This window comes from Canis lupus, chromosome 25 (genome assembly GCF_003254725.2).
Source record: "Canis lupus dingo isolate Sandy chromosome 25, ASM325472v2, whole genome shotgun sequence".
NCBI classification, from domain to species: domain Eukaryota; kingdom Metazoa; phylum Chordata; class Mammalia; order Carnivora; family Canidae; genus Canis; species Canis lupus.
In genome coordinates, this window is record NC_064267.1 from 12,812,407 (window position 1) to 12,826,909 (window position 14,503).

At 37.5% G+C, this 14,503-nt stretch overlaps 1 protein-coding gene across 13 annotated transcripts in view; it reads right to left on the reverse strand.

The window, feature by feature from the left end:
* Positions 1–14,503, reverse strand: part of WASF3 (WASP family member 3) — a 133,238-nt gene that overhangs the window by 15,268 nt on the left and 103,467 nt on the right. For all 13 annotated transcript variants that reach the window (XM_049100987.1, XM_025462649.3, XM_049100986.1 and 10 more), the window contains 3 exons: positions 6,975–7,109; positions 4,692–4,845; positions 1,375–1,492 (listed from right to left, as the gene is read on the reverse strand). In XM_049100987.1, coding sequence (XP_048956944.1) covers positions 1,375–1,492; positions 4,692–4,825 — 252 coding nt within the window. In that variant the 5' untranslated portion in view covers positions 4,826–4,845; positions 6,975–7,109. The remainder of the gene's footprint in view (positions 1–1,374; positions 1,493–4,691; positions 4,846–6,974; positions 7,110–14,503) is intronic.

A 14,503-nucleotide genomic window follows, 5' to 3' on the forward strand; every position in this document is an offset into this window, starting at 1 on the left:
TACCCCCTCACTCCTCTAGCACCTCACTCATGTGCGTGCATGCGCCAAACACACTCTGCTTAGCTGACTTCTAACTCCCCACTGTTGGAACTCTGAATGAATGAACTCCACTTCATTTACACTGTCATTCCCCTCTTGTCATCTCACTCACTGTATACCATACTTTTCCTTCACAACACTTACTAGGCACTGTAACTACACTCTTACCACTCCATATTTATCTGCATCATTATAAAAATGTTTTTAAACCAGCAAACTAATGAAACCAAGTTCAGAAACAATGGATTTCTCATCTCTCAATTTTATAAAGTAATTTTTCCTTCAGAGAGACCTCTCAGTTCCAAATTTAAAGTAACCTGCCTTTCTGAAATCCTGGGAAATGAAGGCTATCTAGCCTCATTTTCTATTACTACATAATAAAAGCAGATTTGTACTAGACTTTTCAAATTTCTTTGCCTCTTTAGGAGTTCCAGTGGGCTGCATGATTACTTAATGTTTGTTTCCCCCAATACATTGTAATCTCCCTGTGACGGTGATAATCCTTTCTCACCACTGTTTATCCAGCATTTAGAAGGCATTCAAGAAACATTATTATATAAGTGAATAAGAAGTTCTTATCAGAATTTTATGCGTTGGAGGAATGTGTAATGAGACAAAACAGCCAAGAAAATGGTATAATTTTGAAGACACGATAATCATCCATAGACTAAGACTTTTTTCCTCTGAAGAACACTGCTGAAAAAATTAGATATTTTTGTCAAAAATATCACTGAGAAGGGAAACCTAGAAGACCATTTAAAAGGACAGCATATTTTAAAGGAAAATATTCTTAAATCCCTGTTAATATAAAAAGGTGTGGGGACCAATGGGCTATTTAGGTATCTGTTTCTTTTCCAATCAAGGGATTAAGATCTTCCTTTTCTTCACTTAAATACTTTATACTTTCTTCACCTGAATACTTTCCATTTCAACACTCAGCAGTAATTCCAAGATTTCCCCCATTCATCTCCCTACCCACAGCACAAAGAGACAGCATGAATAACCAACCTCTGGAATGCTTTCCTGGACTTCAGTGGGAATATCTCATACTTGCAGTCTGCAAACTGTTTCCATGTTCCATTTCTTAAATCTTGTTTTCAAATCTCAAATTCTCTTCCACCCCAAACTGTCACTTCTATGGGGCCAGTACATCTAGATGCCTCCAAACATTTGAAGGTCACTAACCCACAACATGCCAAGAATTCTGTCGTAATAAAAGCACTCCAAGATTTGTCAAGCAAGCTCATTTTTAAAAATACAGTATACGTACAAAAGTCTTAGCAAATATTTGCCTCTGGAGAATTAATTCTCAGTAGGTTTAGTCTAATTTCTTACCTTTTGACGCCTCTTCTCCTTCCTCTTGTCTTCTGTGTCCTGCAGCATTTTTTCTTTCCAGAGGTCAAAGAAATAGGAAGGATCAGTGTAGAACTTCAGCCCATCCTTTTTATCATCTCTGTAAATCAATGTTTTATAAGTCGGGGGAGGAGAGAAGGCTGTTAGATATTTTCACGTGGGGTGAAGATTCACTTAATTTTAACTCATGAGATGATAACATCTGTATAGGGCATTTTGACTGTCCTACGCATTAAGTCTCTCTGAGCTCCTTATTTGAAAAAGGTGAACATGTAAGAACAGCACCTTTTTCTAGAATAATCATATAAAAAGTACTCTTACCAATTCAGATTTAAGTACAGAGAAGTGCCTCAAAATCACAATATGGCTTGTAAACAAGAATATCTGATACCCCAATTATTTCAGGAAATGTTTTGCTTATTCCAACAGAGGCCATACACAGAGATGGGTAGAATCTTGGTATATATATATATATTCACATATATATATATTCACCTCTACTCTGGAATGTCAATATTATTAGGATGAAAATGAATAAGTACGCTGTCCCTTTTTATAAGGTTGACCGAACCTCTATAAATTCAATTTGCAAAGAAGCAAAATGTCCATAGTGTAGAAGTGTGACAAAAGTGGAAATAGCCCACAAAGAGAATTCACTCACGGCATCTCACTTTCAAGTCCTGCTACAATTACTGTGGTCTAAAGAATATTTCAAGCATTTGTAGAAGTTATTCATCTATTATGAAACCACTACAAATCCCAAGTTGTAATATAAATCAATAGCAAATCTCAAAATAATCACGACATGAAGGAAGGAAACACTCTTTACTACTAATGCTTTAATAAGTATCTGGCCGGTAGATTACCTTTCATGAGGAAGCAGAACATTTACCTTTCAAATCAGTGTTTCAACAAGTCATGTGAGGCACAGAGAAAAGCAAAATGAAATGAGGCACAGTGAAGTGAGTTTAAGAAAGAGGTTATGCTCAGTCAAAGAAAACTAACTGAATGAGTCCAGAGAAAAATCCTGCCTGCCGGTCCCTGAAGTTCCTGCCAGGCCACGTTCTGGTGAGTTGCTCATCATCACAAACTAAGGCCCAAGTTCTCAGGGGGGCTCCTCTGGCCCATCCCATTGTCTGAAAATCACCAACCATGGTAATTTGCTTTACACTTTAATCTTTGATTACTTGAAATCCTTCCTTTCCAAGTTTCCTAACTGATATGAGACCTGTATTATAGAGACTGTATTAATAACATTACTGTGAAAAATACAGTCTCCCTAAGATACTAGGCCTTCCATATAGATTGAAGATTCAAAAAAGCTCGCAGTAACTTGCCACAAAATTTAAGACGTATAAAATGCACACTTAAAAAAAAAAGAGGGAGCTAATACCCTAATGAAGGCAGAAGCTCTATAAGTAAACAAACATTAATCTTGCCATAAGAATATAAGTATAGCAATGTCCTGTGCTGCTAGCAACTAAATACTTCATTTTCTGGTCATGTTGTAATGCTCATATATTAACCCTGTCTTTAGTGTTTTATATACTTCAAATACTATTTTATTATCAAAAAATACATTTGAGTTGGCACTGTTATTCTTTTTTTTTTTTTAAAGATTTTATTTATTTATTGAGACACACAGAGAGAGAGAGGCAGAGACACAGGCAGAGGGAGAAGCAGGCTACATGCAGGGAACCCGACGTGGGACTCGATCCCAGGTCTCCAGAATCACACCTGGGCTGCAGGCGGCACTAAACCGCTGCGCCACCGGGGCCGCCTGGCACTGTTATTCTTAAACATACTATTAAAAGTCAAAGACATTTTTATTTTCCGTAAAACTGAATATACACATACACTATATATGAGAGTCAATTTGTACATTATACAGTTAAAATTTTTCTATCACAAGTATCTAATCATGCTCTTGATTCATCAAATGTAAGTGGTCCACTGAGTTTTCTAGGCTTTTTCCTTTAGAACAGAATATCCAGTGAGGTGTCTTAGGAAAGTTTTAACAGGCCTGCCCTTGTGGCTTTCAGTGCTAAGTAAAACTGAAATTGCTCCCCCAAAATGCCTACTGAATGAAAGCAAAATCACAAGTTAAAACACAAGGCTGACAATACTAGTATTCATACAGATCATGGATTTTTAGAGGAGTGTGCTAAAACTTCTAGAAAAGCATACTTGTTTCAGAGAAAATGGTGGCTCTCTGGCCCTTTCCCATCACAGTCTCCATGGGATTTCTATCACATTTTTTGAGATAATCTTTCTGTCCCTGCTGAAAGAAAGGGATGCAGGTGGAACTGCTGCTTTACTAGCAGAGTTGCAGTAAAGGATGGGTCTAAGCATCTCCCTTTGGACTCTGAGAAGGAACAGGAATTCAGACCAAAAAAAACCTCTGGGTACTCCCCGAGAAGGACCAAAGGTCCAAGATAGTGGCACTGGAAGCAGAGAACCCACTGAATGGTAAAGGGGATCTGTCACCCAGCAGAGCTGGTCCTGGGGGCCATGAGGGCCACCCTCCACTATAGCCTGTGCTCATCAGAGGCTGAAGGAACAAGTTTACCAGGAAGACAAAGGCTAGAGCAGAACAAGCAGCACAATGAAGGACAACGAGAAGGTATATGGAAAAGGGAGACGGGAAAGAAGGTGACAAAATATGGAAAGAAAATGCTTAATGTGGTAAGAAGTAGGAGAGGTGTTTTTAAAAAGCATTTTTTGGTTTCTTAATATTAGTTTTTTACACCCTTGATTTTCCATTCTTTTTCTGGGAAGTTTGGTGGTGATTATGTGTCCTACCATTTTACAGTTAACAGGTTGATTTGTTGACTATATTATTCACTTGTAAAAACTCCTACTGCTGCAGCATACGTTTTTCTGAATTAAATAACAAATGTCTCTGCAGTGGTGAAATGCTGAGACAGGTATTCTGCTGCATGATAAATGAATTATCAGTTCCTTTAAAATGGACTCTGAATATGAATATGGAACATACCCACACACAATATTATGCAATGTGCCCACTTCTACTTCAGATATCTACACTTAGATATCTACTTTTGTAGATATCTACTACAGTTATCTACAAAAGCTAACATCAGAGCTCACACTTCTCTTGGTGAGATTATCTCTATTTTAAAATATTAAACTTTTAACAATTCTATACTGGTAACTAATTCCATCATATGTAATAATCGCAATTATTTTCATAATTTGAAAAAAATACTTTTACAGCACTGTCCTTCTCTCTTAGTTTATCTAGAATAAAAAGGCCCTGGGAATGCATGAAGCCATACCTGTATGGTGTAAGAATATTCAGAGGAGGTGGCTTATCACTCTGGTTGTAAATGTCAGCAACAGGATTAGGAATGCTGTTCTTTGAAACCACCTGCTGGTCTTGAACTGTGGAACTTTTGAAAGCTTTTTTCATGTTGATATCCTGTAGTGACACTATTTAGAAAAAAAGTGCCCCAGGTTGAGTTACATAGAAATATTTTTAACTGTTTAAAAATAAAACTCATTTAAGACACAATCATAAATAGAATTTATGATTCTAGAACAAAATCATGTTTTTATTGTTCATTTAAAACCATGCTTAAATAGCATGTGAATTCCTTTCCTCTTATAAATAACAGCTGTCTCTATAAAATGAAAACAAATCATGTGTTTTCTTCTGTAGTGATCTAATTATTTCTTTGAACCTAGTATTAGAGCATCATTCTTTATAATAGCATTTTTCAGAAACCACACAGGAATATAGTTGAGTATAACAGGAATGTAAATACAAAGGTTTGGGTATCCTAGAGGAAAAACACATTCAGTTAATACCAGTTGAATTGTAGTATGTGTAGGAAATATGTCTGCAAAAGGTATACAAATGTAAAAAAACACATGAAGTTTTCCTGATGTTAACATGAAGGAAAGACGGCAAGGCTTTTCAAAGTGTGTATAGTCCTAGGAATAAAGTAGCAGCATATAAACTACACTTAGGGGTGAGAAAATCAGGGCTGATTATATTTTTCTTTGAACACTTTACATTTCATGTATTAACTTATCTAACTTTGACATGAACCTTTTGAAATGGGCAACCTGGCCCACTAACCCACTTGACCAATGAAGCCAAGAGTTAGTTGGGTGTTAAGCGACCCTTCCAAGATCACCCAGCAAAAAAATGAAGACCCAGAATAAAACAGATTTCCTAAGTTGGTCAAATGTTTCTTCTACTATAAAATCCATGCCAAAGAGTATCATCAGGTAAATCTTGACTGGAAAAAGGATTTTAAGGATATGAGATACACTGTGAAATCTTATTAACTTTAATGTACAGATTAACATTTTCCAGCTCAAGGTCTATCACTGGTATGCCAATTGCAAGATTCCACAACAAAACTGAAGGAAGATGAATAAATACAAAAAATCATTTGTGGTACCAATTTGAAAAATGAATGACTGGCTAAAGATGTTAAAATGCCTTATCTGAATAGACCAAATAGCTACCCACAGTTTTACTTTTTTTCAAATGACATCAATTTTAAAAATCAGATTAAAAAATGTTCATAATGGATATTAGAATTTCAATGCTCTACATTTTTATTATATTTCTAATTCATTAATTTAATATTGACCTTTGAAAAAGATCTGATCATGAGTAAACATTTTTTAAATGATGAGGGATGAATTCCCTAAAACACTACATTTAAAAAAACTAAAACTTCCATTTTTTCTTATTAATACTACTATGGTAAGTCTAGTAAAAAATCAGATACAAAGATCAGTTTAGTGCAACAAGAGAAATCTTTACTACCACTATATAAAGGTAAAAATAATGGTTAATCTGAAAATTTTTCTCAAATAAATATGAAATGCCATATCCTGTACTCTTTTTGGAGATTTTTTCCAGCCCAATCTCAGTTTTTCATTCAAAAGATACAGAAAATGAAATCTTTAAAAAGGAACTGCTGGATTTTAATTTTATTGAAACTGTCACAATTTCAGGGGTATGGCCTCAAAATGATTATCAGTTACCTACATGGTGCTTACCATATTAACTTTATTTTACAACCATGATGCCTAAAGGCCTTCAGTAAATGCTATTTGTTGAGATGTTAAGTCACCAGAATCACCATGATTATTTACTGGCATGGACCCCAACAAGAGCAGCAGGTGGACGCCTTCACTCAGTCATGCTGGGTATGTACCACCCTCCCTCATAGCTGGACCACGTTTTGGAGTGATTCTGTGATTTTTTTAGGCAAGAAAGTATCTTTGAAATAATTCCCAATGACTTCAACTAGGGTTTCTAAGACCAGGAACATTCAAAGAATCCTTTAAAACAAATACAATATGTGTCTATTTTTTAAAAAGCAAGTATGGGTAGCATGTATGAGGTAGATAAGACTTTTTAAATTACTAACTAAACCAATGTTGGGGGCTCCACCCCCCACCAATATTCTTCTAGAAAAGGACAACATGAAATATCAGCACACCACCCCAAGGAAAAAGCAGTGATTACACCGCAATTAATTACTACCGTCTTGTCAACATCACTTCTAGCTCATTGCTCTCATGCAATTACCTACCCTCTTCCACTGTTGAATCCAGCTGGGTAACTTTGACAGCAAGGCGATCAATTCTGTCTTGAAGAGAATTTGCTCTGATGTAGAAGTTGTTAGCCTCATTAAACAGCTCACCAAATATGTCTTCAGCATGTTTGCCTAAAGAAGAAAATGAATGGAGAAGGCCATCTGTTAAGAAGTGCTGAGGCAGCCTTCACACGTTCTCACCAATGCCGATTACTGTCAACACGTGGGATTTTGTGCAAATGACTATAAAAATAAAGTGTCACAGTCAAAGGCCTTTAGAACTTTTGAAAATGCAGTGTGGATAATAATAGATATCTGAAATTGACCTGAAGTTGTATAGTTTTAAAATACCCCAGAGAGTAAAGAATTTTCATTTAATTGCTACATAACCCATCCTGCGAGTTGTTTCCCATTAAACTTCTTTAAGAAAAAATTACTCTCATTTTGTATGCTCTATGTATAAATAGAATCTTGGGACCTTAACCTTCCTTTTACTTCCCAAGATAATTAAATAAATCATTTCCAAATTTAAGATTTTGCTTCATTCACAATCAGAAACATTAGCTATCTTACATTGTACCTAACACTCTCTAATGGCATGAAATTGTTCTAATCCACATTTTGAAATCTAAGTATATAGTGCTGACTCTGGCACTCTCTAAAAATCAATATTTTGTATTCTGAGTTAAATTTTTCAATATGGATTCTTGTGAGTGCCAGACATAACTACTCCCACTTTTCTAAAAATGTAGTAAAAAACATTTTTAAAAAGAGAGGAGTAAGGATCTGTGTGAATTTCCAAATCCTAACATCATTCCTTTATTCATTCAATAAACATTTAATAACTATCTATCCTGAGAGTACAAGGCACACCTTCATCTTATCTCCTCTGCCAGAGAGAACCACTTTTTAAAAAATAGACTTTACTCTTTAGGACAGTTTCCAGTTCACAGCATTAAAATTGAGCAGAGAGCACAGAAAGTTCCCATATACTCCTTGCTCCGCCACACAGAGCCTACCCCACTGTCAATATCACACACCAGAGGGATGCGTTTGTTATAACTGATAAACCTGCATCAACACGTCATTACACCCAAAGTTTTGCTTACATCTGGTTCACTCTTGATGTTATATATTCTATGGATTTGGACATACATATAAAGACATGTATCCCCCATTATAGTATCATACAAAATAGTTTCATTGACCTAAAAATCCTTTAGGTGGACCTAAAATGCTGCACCTATTCATCTTGCACACCCACCGCCCCCACCACCACTCAACTCCTGGCAACCGCTGATTTTTTTACTGTCTCCATAGTTTTTGCCTTTCCTAGAATGTCACACAGTAGAAACCATAATTAATTACAATTAATTATATTCACTTAGTAATAAGCACTTCAGGTTCCTTGATGTTTTTTCATGGCAAGACAGCTTGTTTCTTTTTAGCGCTGAATACCGTCCCACTGTCTGGATGTACCAAAATTTAATGATTCATCTACTGAAGGACATCTTTGCTGCTTCCAGTGTTTGACTGGTGTTGTGATGAATAAACACCTGTGTGCAGGTTTCTATGTGGACATGAGTTTTCAACTCATCTGGGTAAATACCAAGGAGCAAGACTGCCAGATTGTTTGATAAGAGTATGTTTATTTTTACAAGAAACAGACAAACTGTCTTCCAAAGTGGCTACACTGTTTTGCATTCCCACCAGCAACATATGAGAGTTCCTGTTGCTCTACACGCTCATCACCACTTGGGTGTTATTGGTTTTCTGGATTTTAGCCATTCTAAAAGGTATGAAGTGGTTATCTCATTTTAATTTGCATTTCCCTGATGACAGATGATGTTAAATATCTTTTCATATGCTCTGTGCTGCCATCTGTACACCTTCTTTGGTGAGATGTCTGTTGAAGTCTTTTGCCCATTTTTAAATCAGGTTGTTAATGTTTTTAGTAATGAATTTTAAGAGGTCTTGGTATATTATGGATAACAGCCTTTTATCAGATCATGTCTTCTGTAAATGTCTTCTCCCAGTCTGTGGTCTGTCTTACTCTATTGACAGTATCTTTCACAGAGCCCAAGTTTTTCATTTTAATGAAGTCCAGCCTATCAATTGTTTCTTTCATTGAAGTGCCTTTCTTTGGTGTTTTTTTTTTTTTAATTTTTTATTTATTTATGATAGTCACAGAGAGAGAGAGAGAGGCAGAGACACAGGCAGAGGGAGAAGCAGGCTCCATGCACTGGGAGCCCGACGTGGGATTCGATCCCGGGTCTCCAGGATCACGCCCTGGGCCAAAGGCAGGCGCCAAACCGCTGCGCCACCCAGGGATCCCCTTTCTTTGGTGTTGTATCTAAAAAGCCATCATCGGGCAGCCCCGGTGGCACAGCAGTTTGGCGCTGCCTGCGGCCTGGGGTGTGATCCTGGGGACCCGGAATCGAGTCCCACATCGGGCTTCCTGCATGGAGCCTGCTTCTCCCTCCGCCTGTGTCTCTGCCTCTCTCTTCGCTCTCTCTGAATGGATGAATAAATAAATCTTAAAAAAAAAAATAAAAAAATAAAAAAAATAAAAAGCCATCATCATTTCCAAGGTCATCTAGATTTTCTATGCTACCTTCCAGGAGTTTTATCATTTTACATTTGGGTCTATGTTCCATTTTGAGTTAATTTTTGTGAAGGGTGTAAGGTCTATGTGTAAACCTACCTCTTATTTGCATTTCTACCAACTTATCACTTAAATTCAAAGAGAACCTAAATTTTGTGGATAGAAGATTTAAAGTAAGAATCACCATGATGCTTTCCAGTGCTTTACAATTTATACAGTGCTCTGATTCCCACTTTCCAAACTGTTTGCTCTAACTCACAACATGGCAAACTCTGAGAGTGAGAATGATGCCTATCTGTTTAGTGCTGCAGCCCAGCCCTAGAACAATGTCTCCCGACAAATGCCTGTTCCATGAATGCACCAGCTCATAAGGTCAACAGCAAGTCTGTTTTCATTTTCCCAATGACTAACCTGACCATCAAAAGGTGATCTGTCCAAATCTCATGGCTAGTAAGTGGTGGAAAGAGATGAAACAAAACTCTAGCCTTCTAACTTCTAGCTCCTTGCTTTTATCATATACATCCCTAAACTTCCTTGTCTAAAAATCAGCAACTTCCATGAATCATTTCAGGTCATGAGCCATTTGGTAATTTCCTGTTTACTTAATGAAATGGACTAAAACATATGTGCTGCTTAAAAATGGTTACTCTCAGACACTGGATGAGCATTTCTTGGAATCTAAAATTTATAATCTCATGAATTCTCATGGTGTAACTGTCTTAACAAGAGGAACTTTCTCTTAAAAAATGAAAGCAGTAAAGAAGTCAATAAAAACATCTTTGTATCTAAAAAGTCATACCTCCTGACTTGAAGGAAGGGAGATCCCCAAGACTACTGATTTCAGCTGAGCAGTAAACTGTTTCTCTTAAAGTGTGGTACCTATTGCATGGTCCTCTGGAGTCCCTTAAAATCCTGCCAACTAGTTTCCCACAATATAGAAAGTGGTTCCAAAAAAGGCAAAGGAATAAAGTCTTCACACAAATGACATGTTTTAAAACTCTGTAACTAGATGTGGTATCCAGAATTAGTATTTGTTCACTATCTTATAAACTCTTTCCTGAGTGCTGGCCTGGCGTATCTAATTAGCTCATAAACATCCCCATGTTGATGTCCTAAAAGAATTTCAAATGCTGTACAAACACCAAAAGGAGTTTATTTTCATGTTAAATCAAACCTGCATCCCCACATGGAAAGGCCTTAAGCAACCCCAAATGAAGCCCAAGGCAGAAATGGAGTCATCTGTGGCTGTCACCTTCCACTACAGCTCACCAAACACCAAACCTCATCACTTGTCTTTCTCGAGCACCCCAGAGTTCAGACCCTCCCCGTTTCCTTCCTGTATTACATACATCAACAGCTTGGTTTTTTCTGCTTTCAGGTTCACCTCCCACCCTCAGATCTATTCATCACCCTGCTGCCAAATGATCCTCCTTAAAGAAAGATCCGACTGTCCTTCCTACTCAAATTGCTCACTGCTCTCCCATCATCTCAAGAAAAAATCTAGGCCTCTCGGCAGGGCACAGAAGGCCCTGTGCACCTCACTTCTGCCCTTCCTTTGTACTCCGGTTCGAATGAACTACTTGCAGTACCTGAACCCATTCCCCTTTTCCCACAGATCCTGCTACTGCTCTGCACTTTCAAAGCCCTGTCATGCTTTGCCACCTCACTCAGAATAAAAGCCAAAGGCCATGGGAGGTTTATAAAGTGGTTTAACTCCGTTACCCTACTGGCCTTATCAACTAGCACCCTCTCCCTTGTGTATTCCCCTCCAAGAACATGATCTCCTTGCTCTTTCTCAGACATGCCAATCATTCTCACTTCTTGTCATGCTTTGGGTTTCCTGTTCCTTCTCCCTGGATTATTTTGTCCCAGAGACTCATATGGTTTGGTCCTTCATGTCATCTAGATCTATACCCAAATGTAACCTCCCAAGTGACACACCTCTAGCAACCTTAGCTAAAACAGCAATCACTTCACCACACACGCACCCTTGTCCCCTCCCTACCATATTCTTCTTAGCACTTATCACCATCCTGTAATTGTACACTTGGACTTACTTGTCTCCTGCCTGTCTCCTTCCCCTAGAATGTATGATCCAAGAGGACAAGGACATCCAAGAGGACAAGGACTCTCCTTGGTTCTGCATACTCCCCAAGGTCTAAGGCTTATATAGTAGGTACTCAAAAAGATTTTGGAATAAATAAATAAAAATGCATTAACTTAAGATTAATCCTTCAGGATGCAGATGGGGTCTGTAAGATCAGATGCCTTTCTCTGTGTTCCCACAAATACCCTCAGTATACTTCAATAACAGGATTCGTCACATAACTTGAATGTTGTCTTTGAATAAGTTCTTTGAGGGTGTGAGCAATGTCTTTTATCTCTGCATTGCCTCTGCTTAGTGCTCAGTGAGTACCTCTGAAAAAAAAAAAAAAGAATGATCTCTACCAGTGTTTTCTTGTTAACAAGTACATAAGCAGCAAATGCTCCCTGCTCCAGTAAGTTTGGGGAAACCTGGGCTAAAAAGATTAAACATGCTTCTATGCCTTGGGGTATATCAAATCTTTAATATGCTAATGTGCAGTTGGAATCTGTAAGAGAAGCATCTAGCATGCCATGTTTTTAAACTGACAGGGCCTGGGAACACCTAATAACATCCTTTGGAACTACTGTTTAATGACACCCATTTAGGAAAATGTCCCTTCAACTGGATGATCTGCAGACAGAGTACCATGTTCCAAATAGTTTATATCCAAGACTATAAGTTATTTATTTTGAGTATCAGCCATGGTCAAAACATAACCAACTAATTTTTGTCTATTTGACCATTCACAGTTTAAGAGACATAGTCCAGTACGTACACACACACACACACACACACACACACACACACAACCTCGCCAGCAAGAAAATCCTTTCCCTTTCCCTTCAGTTATGCAGAACTCTAATGAGTAGGGACAGCACAGATCACCAAGAATATGGGAGTATACACCATCACCCCTTGCAAAGATCCACGGCACAGGCCGTGGAGGCAAAGAGTGGCGCTCGGCCCCACTGCAGGACGGGCAGACCCCTGGTGCAGTCACACCAGCATTCTCAAAGCACAGCAGCGACTGTTGAGAACCACACTCTGCTAAATGCTGTACAAGTTGAAAAGGATAAATAATATGTGTCCTTTACCTTCAATGCTAAAAATTCACTCACCCTATTTGAAAAAAAAATGCATTTGATACTATATTTCTATAGAAAGTTCTCAATTTATAAAAACGAAGCAGAAATTAAGGACTCATACTTAACTTTTTGCCAGCTGTTCTAAGCTAACAAGTGATTAAAGAAAATGGAAGACACTATATTTTCCTGATGAACGAGAATAAAATGTTGCAAATTACAGTATTCAGTTTTGCAAATAGCAACTTATTTGAAAAGCTTAATTTTACTCACTCTTTCAATGGCAAGTCCATTAATAGCTAAACTAAAATAATTCTGAATTGAATGAAAGACCATGCTGAGGTAAGTGTAATTTATTCATTCTTTACTGACAAGGGATCCACTTATGGATTTATTAGTACCATTATCAACCCATATCCAAGCATGTCAGGTTGAGAAGTATGCCTCTAAACTGCCAAAGCATTCAAAATTGTGTCTGGGTTTTCTATTACATTTAAAAGCAAAGATTTACTGGAAACAATCACTGTGTCTGATAGGAGTCCTTTCTGTAGAACAAGAAACCAGTCATAACAAGGTCCTTCAGAAATTTTAATAAACACACCTAGCAACACATCTTGATTTGTGGAGATTTTGGCATTTCATTTTCTTTTTTTAAAGATTTTATTTATTTATTCATGAAAGATACACAGAGGCAGAGACACAGGCAGAGGGAGAAGCAGGCTCCATGCAGGGAGCCCCATGTGGGACTTGATCCTGGCACTCTGGGATCATGCCCTTAGCCGAAGGCGGATGCTCAACCACTGAGCTACCCAGGTGTCCCTTGGCATTTCATTTTCCACTAAAAGTAACAAGGCTCCTTGGGAAAATGACGGATTCTAGGGCTGAGTGTGGAAAAGTATAAGATGAGCCTAGTATACCTTTCTGTGCTTTTCTTAAAAAGTCCAGAAGGACTCAGAGAGTGGCAGAAATATGTCAAGACACAGGAGCCAGTCCAGAAGTGCTCCCATTGGCCAAATCTGAGAAAATGTAAGCATCAAAGTAAATAATAAAGACAACAGATTATAACCCACAGAACAAAATAACAATCCATGAGTTCATATGGACATAAATGAGTGAATGAATGACAAGGAGTGAAAGCACTTACAGCAGAATTCCAACTAATAAATGTAGAAAAAATCAGGGAACGACAAAAATCATCTTTCTGCAACCACCACAATAGTATTTGAGGCAAGAATCATCAATGGATGCTGACAGTAGTGGAGAGAAGTGGATGAAGATAGGCTATTACAAAGTCTCAATATGTTTCCCCATAAGATACTTAATTACGGAAGGAGACAAAACTGTAGTTACTGAAATCTACGGACAAAATGTTATGTGATTGAAAACAAGATGTGACTGAAGTCACCACAAACAGTTATGGGACAAGCACAGATTATGGGCTTTGTGAAGAAATGCACTGAGGAGGCTGTGACATCACTCTCATAATCCTGCCAATATCCTAAATCTAATCATGAGGAAACATCAGAAGGCTCAGACTGAGACATTCCAGAAAATAAATGGTCAGTTCCCTTTTAAAATGTCAAGTCATAAAGTCAAAGAAAAATTGAGGAACTCTTCCAGATTGAAGAAGAGAGTTAAGTATATATATGTATGTGTAAATATATAATATTTATATATATATTTATATGTGAATATATACTTATATACTTACTAAACACAAATTATGTAATATTAAAAATATAAAATATTAAAT